Source organism: Pecten maximus, chromosome 2 (genome assembly GCF_902652985.1).
Source record: "Pecten maximus chromosome 2, xPecMax1.1, whole genome shotgun sequence".
Classification (NCBI taxonomy): domain Eukaryota; kingdom Metazoa; phylum Mollusca; class Bivalvia; order Pectinida; family Pectinidae; genus Pecten; species Pecten maximus.
Window position 1 is genome coordinate 8,188,566 of NC_047016.1, and position 22,239 is coordinate 8,210,804.

The 22,239-nt window shown below is 35.2% G+C and overlaps 1 protein-coding gene across 3 annotated transcripts; it reads left to right on the plus strand.

Moving 5' to 3' along the window:
* The first annotated feature begins 3,115 nt into the window (after positions 1–3,115).
* On the plus strand, positions 3,116–21,191 carry LOC117316185 (zinc phosphodiesterase ELAC protein 1-like). Of its 3 annotated transcripts, none has more exons than XM_033870703.1 (9): positions 3,116–3,380; positions 8,323–8,441; positions 10,392–10,586; positions 10,851–10,948; positions 13,240–13,335; positions 16,463–16,562; positions 18,630–18,810; positions 19,029–19,123; positions 20,074–21,191. In XM_033870703.1, the coding sequence occupies exons 1-9, from the start codon at positions 3,296–3,298 to the stop codon at positions 20,194–20,196; spliced, it is 1,092 nt and encodes a 363-aa protein (XP_033726594.1). In that variant the 5' UTR covers positions 3,116–3,295; the 3' UTR covers positions 20,197–21,191. The 3 variants fall into 3 exon arrangements, with proteins under 3 accessions (XP_033726594.1, XP_033726601.1, XP_033726610.1); XM_033870710.1 differs by having other exon boundaries at positions 10,854–10,948; XM_033870719.1 differs by lacking the exon at positions 3,116–3,380 and having other exon boundaries at positions 8,328–8,441; positions 9,062–10,586.
* The last annotated feature ends 1,048 nt before the right edge of the window (positions 21,192–22,239 follow it).

A 22,239-nucleotide genomic window follows, 5' to 3' on the forward strand; every position in this document is an offset into this window, starting at 1 on the left:
GCTATTTTTAAAAAAACTGATGAACGGATCTTACTGAAATTTCATATGTAGGTTCCCTGCGGTGTGTAGTTATGCATATTGCATTTTGAGACCTATCAGAAAACAACATGGCCGACAGGCAGCCTTCTTGGATTTTGACAATTGAAGTTTGTTATCGCTATTTCTGAGAAAGTACTGAAGGGATCTTTGTCAAATTTCATATGTAGGTTCCCCTCGGTGCTTAGTTATGCATATTGCATTTTGAGACTGATCGGAAAACAACATGGCTGACAGGCAGCCATCTTGGATTTCGACAATTGAAATTTGTTATCGCTATTTCAAAGAAATTAATGAAGGGATATTCCTGAAATTTCATATGTAGGTTCCCCCTGGTGCCTAGTTATGCATATTGCATTTTGAAACCAATCGGAAAACAACATGGCCGACAGGCAGCCATCTTGGATTTTGACAATTGAAGTTTGTTATCGCTATTTCTCAGAAAGTAATGAAGGGATCTTTCTCAAATTTCATACACAGGTTCCCCTCGGTGCCTAGTTATGCATATTGCATTTTGAGACTAATCAGAAAACATCATGGCCAACAGGCAGCCATCTTGGATTTTGACAATTGAAGTTTGTTATCGCTATTTCTGAGAAAGTACTGAAGGGATCTTTCTCAAATTTCATATGTAGGTTCCCCTCAGTGCCTAGTTTTGCATATTGGGACCAATCCAAAAACAACATGGTCGACAGACAGCCATTATCGCTAAATCTTAAATTTTATATATATGTTCCCCTTGTTTGAAAAGTACTAGCTATAGAGGGCTGTTTCTGAATTTACACAGATTAGTAAGACTTAGAGGAAGGGAAAAGTAGAGAAAAGATCAATCTGACATGGAACCTATGAAGATCATTCAATGGTGGGCGCCAAGATCCCTCTGGGATCTCTTGTTACAGTTTACATTTAATTGTTTTTTAATTCTATCTCCAATACACATCTAACAGTTTCCACATCCAGCAGTAAAGCTCTACCTGACACTCAACTAACTATTCCCTCTATTTCTCAGAAAGTTCTTAGACCTCTCTTAGATTTCATATGAAGGTTTTCCTTGTGATTAGATTATTTAAAGTACAGAACAAAATCAGTCTTGCATAGATAAAGCTTATTCAATGGTGGACGCCATGATCCCTCTGGGATCTCTTGTTAATGGATTCATCTTTTTACATACTGGAAAGATGTTGCATGATGCGAGTGATAAATGATTGTATGTGTTACAGGTATATAAAATATCTTGTTATCTTGTTTGTATTTTGTGTTGCTATGTGTGTTTTCAAACGAATAAAATTATTATTTTTAATTTTATGTTACTTTTGATTTGAGTTTTCCTTATTAGTCATCACCTATATTCAAGATAATGAGGTATTTTTTTTTAATTTTAAAAATCAATTTTTCATGAAGAACTGAGACAGCTAGAGTCAAGGCATTCAACCAGAAACCTGCTGACATGATTGGCAATAATGCATGTACAAAGTCACAAGGGTGATTTTATAAAAAATTATTGCACTGAACTGACTCAAGGAAAGCTGAAAAGTCTAAATATCATGTTGTTTTGTCAGTACTTTGCTGACATTGCAAAAATGAAGGGGAAAAGATATTTATGTCGGAGTCAATAGGCAATGACTTAAGAAAAACTGAAGGCCTCCTTCTAAAAACAAGGGACCCAATGGGCCTGTATCACTCGACTGGTATTCACTTCTTTGATGATTTTATGTGTTTCTATCTATCAAATGAATTATGTTTTAACAAATTTGACCCTTGTGACCTTGAATAAGGGCAAAGGTCATTTATTTTCACAAGCTTTGTTTGGCCTCATCCCCGGAATCTATCAGCAGAATATCTGTATTCTAGGCCTTTAAGTTAATCAGGAGAAGTCATGTGAGGCTTTTAACAAATTTCACCATTTGACCTTCAATAAGAGTCAAGATAATTTCTATTTGCAAATGTCAAGTGCCATATACAAGTTTTAACAAATTTGACTTCTGTGACCCTGAATATGGGTCAAGGTGATTTTCCAAACTTTGTTGTGTGCTATCCAATGAACTATATACATAAACACCCATATATATCTTAAATATCTTAATCTATGACATTTAAGTTATTCAGAACAAATTTGACCCTGTTGCCTTGAATAAAGGTTATACATGTATATATATATATATATGGGTCAAAGAAGTAATATAAACAGTATAATCCAGATAACACTGGATCCTCACATAAATGTATGGAGGATACGAATTACTTGTAATGATTATATGGGGCAAAGAAGTAATTCAAACAGTGTGGACAATGAGGCTTGTTAAATTTTCGAGGCAATCCGCCCCTTTATCATATATTTATCTTTATATATATATATATATAAGGTCATTATTATTTCTTTTCGCAACTTTTTTCATGTTTCATCCTATAGGAACCTTTCACCCATATCTTCTTCTTTTATTTTATATGAAGAAATTTGAATAGTTTTAACAAATTAAATTTACCTCTATGACCTTGAATATGGGTCAGGGTAATTTTCCAAACTTTTTTGTAAGCTATCCAATGAACTAACAACCAATTAGGAGGTCAAGGTAATATATTTTCACGAAGTGCTCTTGTATCATTGATAAAGACTTCAAATAAATGTCTGAAACAGAATATGGACATAGAATCTATATAGATCTAGTCTGATATGATAAAAAGTAATTTTGTCATCATTATATGAACAAATGCATATCCTGTGTCTGTAGTCTGTATATATCATCGATCTGTGATGTGTCGTCTATAAACTATTTCAATATTTACTAAAATAAATCTATTCATTCAGTTCAGCAATATTTCAATGCAAACCTCTTGATCATCAGAGCTAAAACATATCAGAAAGAATTATTTTTTTCTCATAGCGAGTATTAAGTTTGGAACACTTTACCAGAGAGCGTGGTTAACAACAACAAACATAAACACATTCAATAACGAGCGAATGAAGGGATGGGGTCCCTAGTAATAACATAGTAAATTATTTAGTTGTGTGACTCCTTAAAGCTACGCGCGTTAAATTCTACATATTGTTTAGAGTTATGCCCCTTTAGGCACATGCAATATCCTGCAACAACCAAACCAAACGCGTGTTTTGTTACAAGTTAGGGGGAAATTGCTGTTTGACTCTGTGACTGTACACATATAAATGCCTTGAACCACAACAGTACTTCCATCTTGATAAACCTCAATTGAATTGTGTAATGAAGAAATAGTAAACGATACCTCAAATATCGGAACAAAGATGGCAATGGAACTAACTTTCCTAGGTACAGGATCTGCCTATCCATCGCCTACCAGAGGGGCTTCGTGTATAGCGCTAAGACTCGGTAAGTCTGTCACTAGAGGTCTACCCTGTCACGGAATTGATAAGTCTGTGTATCCCTACATACCACAGGTTTAAATGTATAGCCAGTCAGATAATTATGTACCGCTAACAAGTTTACCTGTAGAACAAGTCATTAAGTCTGTACCACTGACCTGCCACAAGTTTACTTGTAGAACAAGTCATTGAGTACCCATAACCTACCACAGGTAACTTTACCTGTAGAACAAGTCATTAAGTCTGTACCCCAAACCTACCACAAGTTTACCTGTGGAACAAGTAATTAAGTCTGTACCCCTAACCTACCACAAGTTTACCTGTAGAACAAGTCTGTACCCCTAACCTACCACAAGTTTACCTGTAGAACAAGTCATTAAGTCTGTACCCCTAACCTACCACAAGTTTACCTGTAGAACAAGTCTGTACCCCTAACCTACCACAAGTTTACCTGTAGAACAAGTAATTAAGTCTGTACCCCTAACATACAACAAGTTTATCTGTACTGTAGAACAAGTAATTTAGTCTGTACCCCTAACCTACCACAAGTTTATCTGTACTGTAGAACAAGTCATTAAGTCTGTACCCCTAACCTGCCACAAGTTTATCTGTAGAACAAGTCATTAAGTATGTACCCCTAACCTACAACAAGTTTATCTGTAGAACAAGTAATTAAGTCTGTACCCCTAACCTACCACAAGTTTATCTGTAGAACAAGTAATTAAGTCTGTACCCCTAACCTACAACAAGTTTATCTGTAGAACAAGTCATTAAGTCTGTACCCCTAACCTACCACAAGTTTATCTGTAGAACAAGTCATTAAGTCTGTACCCCTAACCTACCACAAGTTTACCTGTAGAACAAGTCATTAAGTCTGTACCACTGACCTGCCACAAGTTTATCTGTAGAACAAGTCATTAAGTCTGTACCACTGACCTGTCACAAGTTTATCTGTAGAACAAGTCATTAAGTCTATACCCCTAACCTACAACAAGTTTATCTGTAGAACAAGTCATTAAGTCTGTACCCCTAACCTACAACAAGTTTATCTGTACTGTAGAACAAGTCATTAAGTCTGTACCCCTAACCTACAACAAGTTTATCTGTTGAACAAGTCATTAAGTCTGTACCCCTAACCTACCACAAGTTTACCTGTAGAACAAGTCATTAAGTCTGTACCACTGACCTGTCACAAGTTTATCTGTAGAACAAGTCATTAAGTCTGTACCCCTAACCTACAACAAGTTTATCTGTAGAACAAGTCATTAAGTCTATACCCCTAACCTACAACAAGTTTATCTGTAGAACAAGTCATTAAGTCTGTACCCCTAACCTACCACAAGTTTATCTGTAGAACAAGTCATTAAGTCTGTACCCCTAACCTACAACAAGTTTATCTGTAGAACAAGTCATTAAGTCTGTACCCCTAACCTACAACAAGTTTATCTGTACTGTAGAACAAGTCATTAAGTCTGTACCCCTAACCTACAACAAGTTTATCTGAAGAACAAGTAATTAAGTCTGTACCCCTAACCTACAACAAGTTTATCTGTACTGTAGAACAAGTCATTAAGTCTGTACCCCTAACCTACAACAAGTTTATCTGTACTGTAGAACAAGTAATTTAGTCTGTACCCCTAACCTACAACAAGTTTATCTGTACTGTAGAACAAGTCATTAAGTCTGTACCCCTAACCTACCACAAGTTTACCTGTAGAACAAGTCATTAAGTCTGTACCACTGACCTGCCACAAGCTTATCTGTAGAACAAGTCATTAAGTCTGTACCCCTAACCTACCACAAGTTTACCTGTAGAACAAGGCATTAAGTCTGTACCACTGACCTGCCACAAGTTTATCTGTAGAACAAGTAATTTAGTCTGTACCCCTAACCTACAACAAGTTTATCTGTAGAACAAGTCATTAAGTCTGTACCCCTAACCTACAACAAGTTTATCTGTACTGTAGAACAAGTCATTAAGTCTGTACCCCTAACCTACAACAAGTTTATCTGTACTGTAGAACAAGTAATTTAGTCTGTACCCCTAACCTACAACAAGTTTATCTGTAGAACAAGTCATTAAGTCTGTACCCCTAACCTACAACAAGTTTATCTGTAGAACAAGTCATTAAGTCTGTACCCCTAACCTACAACAAGTTTATCTGTACTGTAGAACAAGTCATTAAGTCTGTACCCCTAACTTACCACAAGTTTACCTGTAGAACAAGTAATTAAGTCTGTACCCCTAACCTACAACAAGTTTATCTGTAGAACAAGTCATTAAGTCTGTACCCCTAACCTACAACAAGTTTATCTGTACTGTAGAACAAGTCATTAAGTCTGTACCCCTAACCTACAACAAGTTTATCTGTACTGTAGAACAAGTCATTAAGTCTGTACCCCTAACTTACCACAAGTTTACCTGTAGAACAAGTAATTAAGTCTGTACCCCTAACCTACAACAAGTTTATCTGTAGAACAAGTCATTAAGTCTGTACCCCTAACCTACAACAAGTTTATCTGTACTGTAGAACAAGTCATTAAGTCTGTACCCCTTACTTACCACAAGTTTACCTGTAGAACAAGTAATTAAGTCTGTACCCCTAACCTACAACAAGTTTATCTGTAGAACAAGTCATTAAGTCTGTACCCCTAACCTACAACAAGTTTATCTGTACTGTAGAACAAGTCATTAAGTCTGTACCCCTAACCTACCACAAGTTTACCTGTACTGTAGAACAAGTAATTAAGTCTGTACCCCTAACCTACAACAAGTTTATCTGTACTGTAGAACAAGTCATTAAGTCTGTACCCCTAACCTACAACAAGTTTATCTGTACTGTAGAACAAGTAATTAAGCCTGTACCCCTAACCTACAACAAGTTTATCTGTAGAACAAGTCATTAAGTCTGTACCCCTAACCTACCACAAGTTTATCTGTAGAACAAGTAATTAAGTCTGTACCCCTAACCTACCACAAGTTTATCTGTACTGTAGAACAAGTAATTTAGTCTGTACCCCTAACCTACCACAAGTTTACCTGTAGAACAAGTCATTCAGTCTGTACCCCTAACCTGTCACAAGTTTATCTGTAGAACAAGTAATTAAGTCTGTACCCCTAACCTACAACAAGTTTATCTGTACTGTAGAACAAGTAATTTAGTCTGTACCCCTAACCTACAACAAGTTTATCTGTACTGTAGAACAAGTAATTTAGTCTGTACCCCTAACCTACCGTGGTTTATCTGTACTGTAGAACAAGTCATTAAGTCTGTACCCCTAACCTACAACAAATTTATCTGTACTGTATAACAAGTCATTCAGTCTGTACCCCTAAGTTACCTTCCACGGGTTTACCTGTATAACAAATCCAGGTAAGTATGTACCCCTCCCTGCCATGGGTATACCTGTATAACATTATGTCAAGGTAAGTATGTTATTATAAGTTACTAAACACTTGACAAGCGATGTTAACTTCAGAATTTCCCTTTTGTGTTGAAATCACCCTTATCCTGGACAAGTTTATTCATAATTTTACAGTTGTGAGATTTCCTTTTCTCTACCCTGGACAGGGATATCCGCAGTTTTACCGGGGTGAGATTTTCTTATCTCACCAGAGGGAAAAGACAAGCTAGATGTGCTCTTTTCATGTTCTCAACAATTGTATTTCATCACGTCAACAATACCATGACGTCACGGCAACAGTACAATGACATCACGTCGACAATTCAATCACGTCACGTCAACATTTCTTTGCATTGATGTAACCTCAATATTAGATACATAAGAGGGTAAACAGGGTCAGAGAAAAATAATCATTCACCCCCATGAAAGTGAGACAGAGGAATCACAACCCTCGGGGTAAGATAATTAAGCTGCCAAACACTTGGCAAGCCTCGTGTTTGGCAACTTAAGAATCTTCCCATCAGGTTGAGATTCCCCTGTCTCACCCTCAAGGGGGTGAAAGATTCTATTATTCTCTTACCCTGGACAGGGATATCCACAATTTTACCAGTGTGTGATTTTCTTATCTCGCCCTAGGGTTGAGACAAGCAACACATGCTCTTCTCAATAATACCATGATAGCACGTCGACAATTCAATCATGTCACGCCAATGTTTCCTTGCATTTATGCAACATCAATATTAGATACATATGCGGGTGAACAGGTTTAAGGAAAAGTTATTATTAACTTGTTTGGGGTGAGACAGTGGGTTTCAACCTCATGAGTAAGACACTTAAGCTGCCAAAAAGTTAGCAGGCCTCATGTTTGGCAACTTTAGAAACTTCCCCTTTGGGTTGAGATCCCCATTTGGGTGAATGATTCTATTTATCTCACACTAAGGTTGTTAACCTTTATTTTTAACATCAATGTCAAGTTCAACAAATAGCACAAGTTCTGAAATGCTTTTTTTTACAATGCTGCTTAAAGGAAACAAATTTTGTGTTGGATGTTCGGGGAAAATATGTTAGCCAAAACTATGATTGGTGGGGAAACAACTTACCCACCAGACATCACTGCCACCCGTGTGTCTTAAACTAGGGGAGAGTGATCTGAAGCTCACTTGACTCAAGTTGACTGCATTCATCACAACAGCATTCTAATGTCAGCACAGTGGCAATCACAACTACTGAAGTCGAGATGGAGATTCCCCATCCACAACAAGTTTGTGATCATGTTATGACTATGATAAATTGATGTCACATTGACAATTCAATAATGACATCAGCACTTTCAATCATTAATATTATGTCAAAATTTCTACATTTGACATCAGAAAGGACAACAGGGTAACAGGTGAAGAAAGCTTTAAATGACCTATAGAACATAGGTGTGTTACTAGTTTAATTAATGGTGCCATTTTACACTGTTATTAATATCTATTTGTCAAAGTAAAGTTAAGAAAGTATCATTATTCTATGTTGTTGATTGCTATTGGTGGTTTCAGAAGAAGCTGGTGTATGGCTTTTTGACTGTGGAGAAGGCTCACAAGTACAGGTCATGAAGAGTAATGTAAAGCCAGGCAAAGTTTCCAAAATTTTCATCACTCATCTTCATGGAGACCATGTAAGTTTTGGACAGAAATTTTACAATCATATTCTTTTTCTGTAAACATGATGTAAATTCTAATTTGAGCTGCATCACTGTTTTTGACCTAATAGGCACACATGTCTCTACCTACCTGTTTCAGTAAAAGAGGAGTGGTGTGTCAATTAAACACATAAGAAGCTGATTACCTCTCTGAGCTGCCAATATGGATTGTAATATTATGTCTTTTAACCAAAGACTCTAACTTGTAAAAAAAAAAAAAAAAATGTTCCATACATATGCAGTAACACCAACATTTTTCTCTGTACATGGTTAAATCAAGTACACCCTTTTTGTGTTTTTGTAAGAACACATTGCACTTATTAGGTCAAATACGGTAATACAATTTGAGAAAAGTTCATTTTTAGCAACAGTAATGAATCTTTTCTTTAAATCTTCGTAAAGTGCTGTAAAGTGCTTACAACGATTGCATCACAGATACACCAATAAATGTTGTTGATGAGTGTAAAATCATTAATAGGACATGTATCGTTAATTTCAGCAGTAATCAAAAACATGTCTTGAGTACATTCATTTATATTACTGAATCAGAAGTATTGAGGGTTACCGGTACATTGTTTACCTCTGTCACCTTGTAGATGTTTGGACTACCTTGTTTACCTCTGTCACCTTGTAGATGTTTGGACTACCTTGTTTACCTCTGTCACCTTGTAGATGTTTGGACTACCTTGTTTACCTCTGTCACCTTGTAGATGTTTGGACTACATTGTTTACCTCTGTCACCTTGCAGATGTTTGGACTACCTTGTTTACCTCTGTCACCTTGTAGATGTTTGGACTACATTGTTTACCTCTGTCACCTTGTAGATGTTTGGACTACCTTGTTTACCTCTGTCACCTTGTAGATGTTTGGACTACCTTGTTTACCACTGTCACCTTGTAGATGTTTGGACTACATTGTTTACCTCTGTCACCTTGTAGATGTTTGGACTACCTTGTTTACCTCTGTCACCTTGTAGATGTTTGGACTACATTGTTTACCTCTGTCACTTTGTAGATGTTTGGACTACCTTGTTTACCTCTGTCACCTTGTAGATGTTTGGACTACCTTGTTTACCTCTGTCACCTTGTAGATGTTTGGACTACCTTGTTTACCTCTGTCACCTTGTAGATGTTTGGACTACCTTGTTTACCTCTGTCACCTTGTAGATGTTTGGACTATCTTGTTTACCTCTGTCACCTTGTAGATGTTTGGACTACCTTGTTTACCTCTGTCACCTTGTAGATGTTTGGACTATCTTGTTTACCTCTGTCACCTTGTAGATGTTTGGACTACCTTGTTTACCTCTGTCACCTTGTAGATGTTTGGACTACCTTGTTTACCTCTGTCACCTTGTAGATGTTTGGACTACCTTGTTTACCTCTGTCACCTTGTAGATGTTTGGACTACCTTGTTTACCTCTGTCACCTTGTAGATGTTTGGACTATCTTGTTTACCTCTGTCACCTTGTAGATGTTTGGACTACCTTGTTTACCTCTGTAACCTTGTAGATGTTTGGACTACCTTGTTTACCTCTGTCACCTTGTAGATGTTTGGACTACCTTGTTTACCTCTGTCACCTTGTAGATGTTTGGACTACCTTGTTTACCTCTGTCACCTTGTAGATGTTTGGACTACCTTGTTTACCTCTGTCACCTTGCAGATGTTTGGACTACCTTGTTTACCTCTGTCACCTTGTAGATGTTTGGACTACCTTGTTTACCTCTGTCACCTTGTAGATGTTTGGACTACCTTGTTTACCTCTGTCACCTTGTAGATGTTTGGACTACCTTGTTTACCTCTGTCACCTTGTAGATGTTTGGACTACCTTGTTTACCTCTGTCACCTTGTAGATGTTTGGACTACCTTGTTTACCTCTGTCACCTTGTAGATGTTTGGACTACCTTGTTTACCTCTGTCACCTTGTAGATGTTTGGACTACCTGGGTTGATGTGTACTATCAGTCAGAATAACCAAAGGACAGACCCTGTAGAAGTGTATGGTCCAGTGGGCCTCCGGAAATTCCTACGTGTCAGTTTGGAGCTGTCACGGTCACTCCTGGGGTTCAGTTATACTGTCCATGAACTGGAATGTTTGACTAGTCAGTATCCAGATGACTGGAATGTAAGTTACACCACCACACCATACCCGGTACCTAGAGACATAACTTAGACTTTAGATACATATGTAATTATAACTTGTGGATATATTCATGACTTTTCATAAATAATTAAGACTATTAGATTGTGATTTGTACAAACATTTATATTGTGGTTATATACATGATGATCATATATGTTGTTTTGCATTAACATGACTAGTACATAGTATATTGGCATACCTATCTTCCACTAAAAGGATTTAACTGAAATGTGGAATATTTTTCAGAAGCGATGGAAGGTGGATCATTCATCATCTTATCAATGTCATCCGAATGAAAAAAATGGCACCACATTAAAGCCCGACCAAAACTCAATCTGGAATCTGTAAGTGTCGCTGTATACTGGAAATTTTGAATCATTATCGGAGTGTTATCATAATTAGAGATTTCGTATCATTACTGGAGTTTTATCATTATTAGAGATTTTGTATCATTACTGGAGTGTTATCATAATTAGAGATTTTGTATCATTACTGAAGTGTTATCATTATTAGAGATTTTGTATCATTACTGGAGTGTTATCATAATTAGAGGTTTTGTATCATTACTGAAGTGTTATCATAATTAGAGATTTTGTATCATTACTGAAGTGTTATCATTATTAGAGAGTTTGTATCATTACTGGAGTGTTATCATTATTAGAGATTTTGTATCATTACTGGAGTGTTATCATTATTAGAGATTTCGTATCATTACTGAAGTGTTATCATTATTAGAGATTTTGTATCATTACTGGAGTATTATCATTATTAGATATTTTGTATCATTACTGGAGTGTTATCATTATTAGAGATTTTGTATCATTACTGGAGTGTTATCATTATTAGAGATTTTGTATCATTACTGGAGTACGTGTTATCATTATTAGAGATTTTGTATCATTACTGGAGTGTTATCATTATTAGAGATTTCGTATCATTACTGGAGTGTTATCATTATTAGAGATTTTGTATCATTACTGGAGTACGTGTTATCATTATTAGAGATTTTGTATCATTACTGGAGTGTTATCATTATTAGAGATTTTGTATCATTACTGAAGTGTTATCATTATTAGAGATTTTGTATCATTACTGGAGTATTATCATTATTAGAGATTTTGTATCATTACTGGAGTGTTATCATTATTAGAGATTTTGTATCATTATCGGAGTGTTATCATTATTAGAGATTTTGTATCATTACTGGAGTAGTATCATTATTAGAGATTTTGAATCATTACTGGAGTGTTATCATAATAAGAGATTTTGTATCATTACTGAAGTGTAATCATAATTAGAGATTTTGTATCATTACTGAAGTGTTATCATTATTAGAGATTTTGTATCATTACTGAAGTGTAATCATAATTAGAGATTTTGTATCATTACTGAAGTGTTATCATTATTAGAGATTTTGTATCATTACTGGAGTGTTATCATTATTAGAGATTTCGTGTAATTACCGGAGTGTTATCATAATTAGAGATTTTGTATCATTACGGGAGTGTTATCATTATTAGAGATTTTGTATCATTACTGGAGTAGTATCATTATTAGAGATTTCATATCATTACTGGAGTGTTATCATTACCAGAGATTTTGTATCATTACTGAAGTGTTACCATTATTAGAGATTTTGTATCATTACTGGAGTGTTATCATTATTAGAGATTTTGTATCATTACTGAAGTGTTATCATTATTAGAGATTGTGTATCATTACTGAAGTAGTATCATTATTAGAGATTTTGTATCATTACTGGAGTGTTATCATTATTAGAGATTTTGTATCATTACTGAAGTAGTATCATTATTAGAGATTTTGTATCATTACTGGAGTGTTATCATTATTAGAGATTTTGTATCATTACTGAAGTATTATCATTATTAGAGACTTTGTATCATTACTGGAGTGTTATCATTATTAGAGATTTTGTATCATTACTGGAGTGTTATCATTATTAGAGATTTTGTATCATTATTAGAGATTTCATATCATTACTGGAGTGTTATCATTATTAGATTTCGTATCATTACTGGAGTAGTATCATAATTAGAGATTTTGTATCATTACTGAAGTGTTATCATTATTAGAGATTTTGTATCATTACTGGAGTGTTATCATTATTAGAGATTTTGTATCATTATCGGAGTGTTATCATTATTAGAGATTTTGTATCATTACTGGAGAAGTATCATTATTAGAGATTTCGTATCATTACTGGAGTGTTATCATTATTAGAGATTTTGTATCATTACTGAAGTGTTATCATTATTAGAGTTTTTGTATCATTACTGGAGTAGTATCATAATTAGAGATTTTGTATTGTATCATTACTAGACAATTTCTATTGTAAGACTAGACTATTTTGTCACACTGACGAAAAGTGGCTCTGGATGCTAAATACAGCCTTTGGCTTAGTTCATTATATATCTTATTGGTAATACATTTATTTGTTACCAGAACTTTTTTTGGAAACTGACTATTGAAATGGAAAAGTTTTTAGACAAAACTGAATTGACCAGATATTGATGTCGAGTTAACGAATCCACTTTCATGCAGATCTATTGAACCAATCATTTGTAACAATTATATGAAAACCTCGTTATCAAACAGGGAACCGTTTCTTTTTCAGTTTCTCTGATGATAAAATGCAAGTATCAGCAATTTGGCTAAAGCACAGGATTCCTTCTTTTGGCTTCATAATTCAGGAAAAACCACTACCAGGAAAGTAAGTTATTGTTGAAACTTGACATAGTATCTGAGTAGCTGGTAAAAATAGACAAAGTATCTGAGTAGCTGGTAAAAATAGACATAGTATCTGAGTAGCTGGTAAAAATAGACATAGTATCTGAGTAGCGGGTAAAAATAGACATAGTATCTGAGTAGCTGGTAAAATAGACATAGTATCTGAGTAGCTGGTAAAATAGACATAGTATCTGAGTAGCTGGTAAAATAGACATAGTATCTGAGTAGCGGGTAAAAATAGACAAAGTATCTGAGTAGCGGGTAAAAATAGACATAGTATCTGAGTAGCGGGTAAAAATAGACATAGTATCGGAGTAGCGGGTAAAATAGACATAGTATCTGAGTAGCTGGTAAAATAGACATAGTATCGGAGTAGCGGGTAAGAATAGACATAGTATCTGAGGAGCTGGTAAAATAGACATAGTATCTGAGTAGCGGGTAAAATAGACATAGTATCTGAGTAGCTGGTAAAATAGACAGTATCTGAGTAGTGGGTTAGAATAGACATAGTATCTGAGTAGCGGGTTAGAATAGACATAGTATCGGAGTAGCGGGTAAGAATAGACATAGTATCTGAGTAGCGGGTTAGAATAGACATAGTATCTGAGTAGCGGGTAAGAATAAACATAGTATCTGAGTAGTGAGTAAAAATAGACATAGTATCTGAGTAGCTGGTAAAATAGACAGTATCTGAGTAGCTGGTAAAATAGACATAGTATCTGAGTAGCGGGTAAGAATAAACATAGTATCTGAGTAGCTGGTAAAATAGACATAGTATCTGAGTAGCGGGTTAGAATAGACATAGTATCTGAGTAGCTGGTAAAATAGACATAGTATCTGAGTAGCGGGTAAAATAGACATAGTATCTGCGTAGTGAGTAAAAATAGACATAGTATTTGAGTAGTGGGTAAAAATAGACATAGTATCTGAGTAGCGGGTAAAAATAGACATAGCATCGGAGTAGCTAGTAAAATATACATAGTATCTGAGTAGCGGGTAAAAATAGACATAGTATCTGAGTAGCTGGTATAATAGACATAGTATCTGAGTAGCTGGTAAAATAGACATAGTATCTGAGTAGCTATTAAAATAGATATAGTATCTGAGTAGTGGGTAAAATAGACATAGTATCTGAGTAGCGGGTAAAATAGACATAGTATCTGAGTAGCGGGTAAAATAGACATACTTTCTGAGTAGCTGGTAAAATAGACATAGTATCTAAGTAGCGGGTAAAAATAGACATAGTATCTGAGTAGCTGGTAAAAAAGACATAGTATCGGAGTAGCTGGTAAAATAGACATATTATCTGAGTAGCGGTAAAAATAGACATAGTATCTGAGTAGTGGGTAAAATAGACATAGTATCTGAGTGGCTGGTAAAATAGACATAGTTTCTGAGTGGCTGGTAAAAATAGACATAGTTTCTGAGTAGCTGGTAAAATAGACATAGTTTCTGAGTGGCTGGTAAAAATAGACATAGTATCTGAGTAGTGGGTAAAATAGACATAGTATCTGAGTAGCTGGTAAAATAGACAAAGTATCTGAGTAGCTGGTAAAATAGACATAGTATCTGAGTAGCTGGTAAAATAGACAAAGTATCTGAGTAGCTAGTAAAAATAGACATAGTATCTGAGTAGCTAGTAAAATAGACATAGTATCTGAGTAGCTAGTAAAATAGACATAGTATCTGAGTAGCGGGTTAGAATAGACATAGTATCTGAGTAGTGGGTTAGAATAGACATAGTATCTGAGTAGCTGGTAAAATAGACATAGTATCTGAGTAGCTGGTAAAATAGACATAGTATCTGAGTAGCTGGTAAAATAGACAAAGTATCTGAGTAGCGGGTTAGAATAGACATAGTATCTGAGTAGTGGGTAAAATAGACATAGTATCTGAGTAGTGGGTAAGAATAGACATAGTTTCTGAGTAGCTGGTAAAAATAGACATAGTATCTGAGTAGCAGGTAAAAATAGTCATAGTATCTGAGTAGTGAGTAAAAATAGACATAGTATCTGAGTAGCGGGTAAAATAGACATAGTATCTGGGTAGCTGGTAAAAATAGACATAGTATCTGAGTAGCGGGTTAGAATAGACATAGTATCTGAGTAGTGAGTAAAAATAGACATAGTATCGGAGTAACGGGTAAGAATAGACATAGTATCTGAGTAGCTAGTAAAATAGACATAGTATCTGGGTAGCTGGTAAAAATAGACATAGTATCTGAGTAGCTGGTAAAATAGACATAGTATCTGAGTAGTGGATAAAATAGACATAGTATCTGGGTAGCTGGTAAAAATAGACATAGTATCTGAGTAGCGGGTAAAATAGACATAGTTTCTGAGTAGCTAGTAAAAATAGACATAGTATCTGAGTAGCGGGTAAAATAGACATAGTACCTGAGAAGTGGGTAAAATAGACATAGTATCTGAGTAGCTAGTAAAAATAGACATAGTATCTGAGTAGCGGGTAGGAATAGACATAGAATCGGAGTTTCTGGTAAAATTGACATAGTATCTGAGTAGCTAGTAAAAATAGACATAGTATACGAGTAGCTGATAAGAATAGAAGTCATTCCTCTACTAATGGTTTTTGATAAAATTTGGCCTGGAGTATTATATTGGGTGAAGGAAACACGATGTATAAGCCAAAGGGATGGAGGGACAAGGCTGGGATGGGGGATTAGGTGTACAACATTTAAAGTTCTTCTGCATAACCTGAAGGATTTTGATCAAATTTAGTGTAGACTAGATGTTGTATATGGAAGGGCCCTGACTCCTTCGGGAGCAGAGGGACAGGGCCCACTAGTGGAAATAGAGGAATTCTTTATTCTTATGTATGAATAAAATGGTCGCTAAAGGGAAGGGTTGACTTTCATGAATGGTACAGAGAATGGTAGTCCAAAATGGAAAAGTATTCATAATATAGGCTACAATAAATGAGGGTGTTTTGTCATGATCACAGAATTATCCAGGTGAGTGATTTCTGGCCACATGTTTGTACTTGTATATCAATGTTTTAATGGACAAAGTCAGCTCAAGTGAAGAGCAAGGGAGTCTCAACCATGTCACCTCATACAGAAGTGATCAGTCTTCTCTGTATATGTTGTTTAGACTGGACCCAGTGAAATTAAAGGCCCGGGGACTAAAGCCTGGACCGGAGTATGGAAAACTGAAACAGGGGTTGTGTGTTACCCTTCCTTCAGGGGAAGTCGTAAGTATTGTGGCTTATCTTTATTGGGTAGATAATGGATTATGTTGTAAAACCTATTTGGTATTGTCAAAGATGTTCTGAACTTACTTAAATTTCATTAATAAAAGAAAATTCAAAAGATATAAGCAGGACCTATCTTCAATTCTTATGGATATTGATCACAAACTGATTTATCGATGCATTCCAGTTGTTAATAGGATTAGATAGGATTAGAAAGATGGTGAATAGGTCAATAATGATCCAGTTGTTCTGAATCTTCATACACTCATAAGCATCATCTATTGAACAAATTCAGGTTTCAACCACCAGGGGGGCAAAATTAAGGTCACTATTACTATAGAAATATTTTTGATGTCCTCGCTCTCCTGACCTCATTAATTATCTTAGTCCGGAACCTCTATATACTTACAACCATCATCTTCTGAGCAAATTTGGTTACAACAACCTCATGGGGTCAAACTTGAGGTCACTATTACTATAGATTTTCAACATCCTCATTCTACGAACTTCGTTGATTATGTCTGATTGTATTAATTTTGATTTCAATCTCCTAGGATACCAATTGATGTCACTCTTATTATGGATTTTTATCATCCTGGATCTACCAACTTTGTTAACTATCATATAGAGTTCTGTTTCTTTAAACTCTTTCTCAACTATCATCTCTTGTTAAGATATTTAGTAGTGATTTCCCGAGTGGTGTAGTGATTCAACAGTTCTTGCTATTCTTTTTTGTGTATTAGTTGATGTTGAATACTTATAAGGGATTCTTATTGTTGAGCGAGATGCCATATTGGTTTTTGACTCATGGTGTGGTGCGAGACAACATTGTCAGCAGAATTGACTACAGCACTACAGCACTACCATGTTTAGGCTGCTTTGACCCACTTTTTATACCTTTGTTATGAATTGGTCATATTATGGTGTGACTTCGATCTGTCATCCTGTCCATGAAGCATTTCTTTACATCTTCCCTTAAACTAGGTAAGCGATTCTAATATGCAAGTCTTTGCATTGATTTCAGTAATGTCCATTTTACACCTGTAGCATCTGAAAACTATATATGTGTCACATGTCAGATGCCTGTTACTTGAGTACAAGATAAAGGCCATTCATTGATGTCAAACTTATGGATATTAATTGATGTCCCTAAATAGCAGACTTTATTAGTACATGTAGTGGTTTAACTTATCATTAAAAGTCTGATGAACTGAGTCAGAAAAAATAAGAAGGACTAAAACATGTTGTATTATAGTGCTGTGAGTTGTCTCTGTGAATTGTTTTAAAAAGACATTTATCAGCAAAAACAAAAATTTATTGCGTTTTTGCCAGTGAAATATAGAAATTTATAACAAAATAATAAAACTTATATTTTCACTGCAACGATGAGCGGTGAAAACAGTTTTTCATTTTTGACCAATCAGTGCGAAGCTTTGTATTCACCTCATTGATACTTGCTGATATTTCCAATCAAAGCGAAGATAGATGAATTGGTTATTTTGCTGTAACTCTGAAATATTCAGACTAGTTTTTGACAAAATACTCACTTGACATTAGCTCATCATGCACAGATTATCCGATAACAGCAGAACAGCTTAAATTTTGTTGATCAGTCCTTTCAAAATGGCGCCCTCAAGTTGACGTGGAGTAACGTCACAAAGAGATGACGAAATCATGAATTACATGTATTTTACTGATTCCCGCACTTTTTGACATCATTGATTTTTCAATGATTTTAATTTTGTTTTTAAGCATATAAAATGCAATTAATAGAAAATTAAATGGTTTCCCGTTTAATTTATATAACATATATTCGAATTTTCACTTGTATGACAGAATATTTCGATACTTTTCACTCGTGCTTCGCATTGTGAAAATATCAATATTCTGTCATACAAGTGAAATATAAGTTATATTAAACGGAAAACCATTCAATATTCTCTGTTTACGGTTAAAGTATTAGATGTAACCTTTAGTTCTAGAAATGTCAAAGCTTCGTTTTCTGCTATTTGTATTCACATCTGACAGTAGAAACATTGAGCTATAGAAGTTTGTGAATGTTATCAGATAAAACCAGAAGAAGTCATGGGTCCTCCACGACCAGGTCGAAAGGTTGTCATCATGGGAGACTCTTGTGATTCTTCAGAGCTATACAAGCTAGGTCATGATGCTGATGTTTTGGTACACGAGGCAACACTCGAGAATGATCTGAAAGACAGTGCCCTTGAAAAAGGTCATTCAACACCAGGTATATAATTATAAACAATAAAGTTTTCAATGTGGACAAACTATTAGAAATTTAATTAATTCTGTCTAAAACATCACTGGGTGAGGCTAATCATTTCTGACATAACAAGGTTGGTTTGCCAATGATATTGATTTTCAGTTATTGGCCTTGTTAACTTGAATTTATATTGTCATTTAAGAGAATTAAAATTCTTTCATTTGTTAATTGAAATTTTGTAGGCATGGCGTCTAAACTGGCATCAGAACTCAAAGTTAAACAGCTGGTCCTTACTCACTTTAGTCAGAGATATAAACCAATGTCTGCCGATATAAAGGTAAGTAGTCCCTCAGAGGCAGTGAATTATTGTATTTAACCAGACAGATATGTTCGACTAAATAATATATAAAACTCTGTAGATAAAATAGCTTTGTAATTAGCAGTAACTTTTAATCTTCTGTTAGCATTGTTAAACTACTTTACTTTTATGTGTTAGTTATGATGAACCTGATTTCTTTGAGGGCTTTGTGATGGGCCTTAAAGAGGTCTATTCACTTATGAAAACAAATTTTGTTTTCCAATTCTAAAAAGTCAGTCATAATTGATATTATTGGCTGTTTATATCTCGGGGGGAATTATTACAGATTAAGGAATAAAAGTCCATGGGTTCCCTAACTGTTGGCAATTTCCTCTCTATATTTATTTCTGTTGGTTACAATAATTTTGTGGTTTTATTATTTTATCACAACTCCACACAAGTTAGGATTTCATTATGCTTTTTCAATAAAATTTACACAAAAGCGTTTACTTCATCTATTTATGTAAATCATATGCTTCAATATAAATGGATATACAAAATGTTAACAAGTTTACTTTTTATTAGACAAACAGTATGAAATATATGTGTACATAATAAAATTGACAGGAAATGAGCCTTATAAAGCAGAAATTATAATTAACAGCTTAAACACTTGTGTATTTACCCAATACTAAGATAAAATCTATCCTGTGAGCATTCAATTCTGGATTCCTCAATTGCTGGTCCAAACTGACTACAGGGTTAATTTTATTTTTGAAGCAAACAATATACGTTATATACAGGCGGTCGTTAGAGCAGGTTTGACTGTAGCTTTAAAAATCATTAAAAAATATTCTTATAAGGTACACTTGTCAAAAAAAAATTTAAACTATGTACTGTTTACCTTTTAATTATCTTTTTTACTTTTTCATACCACAGTGACATCAAATATTAAGAATGAGATTGTGATTACTCTTGTATTTATGTAGGAAGGAGATGAGACTGTGAAGAAGTTACGTCTCGAGGCTATGGAGATTCTGAGAGATGACCAGGTGGTGGTGGCTGATGATTTCATGTCATTAAACATCCCAATGAAGTCAGCAATTTCCTAGCACACCTGTTTATGTTGATGGAATAATAGACCAGTGTTTATGTGAACAAGGCAAAGTTGTGATGTGAAACAGCCTGTGATCGTTTAAAGCCTGTTATAACAGGTCTTTCATACAATACTGAGTTATCTACACAGGGGTGATAGATACTGGCCAGTCAATAGCGATTGAAATGTGTGGGCTACAGCCAGTGACTTTGACATGTGTAATGTTTATAATATTCATCGACTATAACAACACGACAAACTTGCATTAAAGCGAGCCATCAACATAGATCTTTTAAGGGTGAATAATCGATTCAGCTCCCCAAAGTATTCACTAAAATGTGGCTACTGTACATCACAAACTCTCGTCACATTTTTTTCTGGTATTTGAGAGGCTGATAAGATTACTTGTGAACCAATATGACAAGTCATCATGCTGATCCTATGAAAGTCTACTCCTCCCAAAGGTTTGAAACACCACTAGGGAGGCAATCACATTTGGTATAACTGAAGTTTGAAAGTCTACTCCTCTGAAACAGCTGGATGGATTTCAATTAAATATGTCTTGAAAATACCACAAGGGAGGCAGTCACATTTGGTATGACTGAAGTTTGAAAGTCTACTCCTCTCAAACAGCTGGATGGATTTCAACTAAATATGGCTTGAAAATACCACTAGGGAGGCAGTTGTATTTTGTGGGAGTCAGAAGTTCAATTATGTCTGCCATATTGGACAAACAAAATTACTCAGGGAAGATTCTTAATAATTAGAATATGAAAATCTGGTTTATTTGTTAGACACTTCCTAGGTTCTAACTTTTTTCAGACACCAATATATATTGTATGACTTAAATCTTAAAATGTATTGTTCAAATATGGGTGAATCTGCCTGCTAAATTAGATGTAATGAAATATAAAAACACATCTGACAGAGCAATTACGCATTGACTATAAATACCATAAGCTTGTTTAAATGTATTGTTAAATCCTGTTACATTAAAATGATTGGCAAACATTGTTTGTTTTGTTGTAATATCAAAATGGGTGGACTTGCATGAAATGGGACTCGAAATACAGCTATAAACAAAGAGATACTAGCGGGATTTTGGTGCCCACCATTGAATGATCTTATTGGTTTTATGTCAGACTGATCTTCTCTCTACTTTTTCCTTCTTTCTTAATAATCTGATAACAAGATCAAGTGGAACATTACATGTGAAGTTTGAGGAACATCCCTCCAGTTCTTAAGAAATAGAGATAACAAACTTCAATTCTCCAAATCCAAGATGGCCGATTTTTCTGATCAATAATCTGAGACTGAATTGAACTTGCACAACTAGGTACCTACAAGGTTTGATTGATATGTTGTGAGCCTCGTATTTAAGGAGGTACTCGAGGATGTTCTTTTAAGTTCTACTACTCTCTGACTATAAAGGGCCGTGTACCAAAGAACTGGTCTCATTTGGTTAGTTTATATCCATGTGGTAGTACAAAAGTAGCGACTTTTGCAAAATGGATAAAATCGGTAAGGGTAAAAGAGTCCGTCATTGCCATAGCTGCCATTCACGGTTGTGGCTTTAAATTGATTGAGCATCCGCCTTATTCACCTGATCTTGCTCCATCAGACTTTTATCCATTTCCAAAACTGAAAAAGCTATTTCAGGCACCCTAACCCTAACATGCAGTGGATGACTTTCTTAACAGCCAAGAAAAAGAGTTCTATAAAATTGGCATTGTGATACCCTTAAACACTGCTGGCGAAAGTGTATACCGAAGATAATGAAGGGAATTACTTGGGTATATTGAAAAATTATACAATATGTCCAGCAAAATTCAAATCCTTCAATATGAGGCTCACCAACTTATCAATCAGCCCTTGTACATTAGAAGATTGAGGAATATCCCTCCATTACATTTCAAGAAATAAAGATAACGAACTTCAATTCTCAAAATCCAAGATGGCTGCCTATCGGCCATTTTGTTTTTCTGATCACCAATTGAACTGGCATAACTAGGGGTACCAAGGAGAATCTACACATGAAGTTCGAGAAATATCCCTCCAG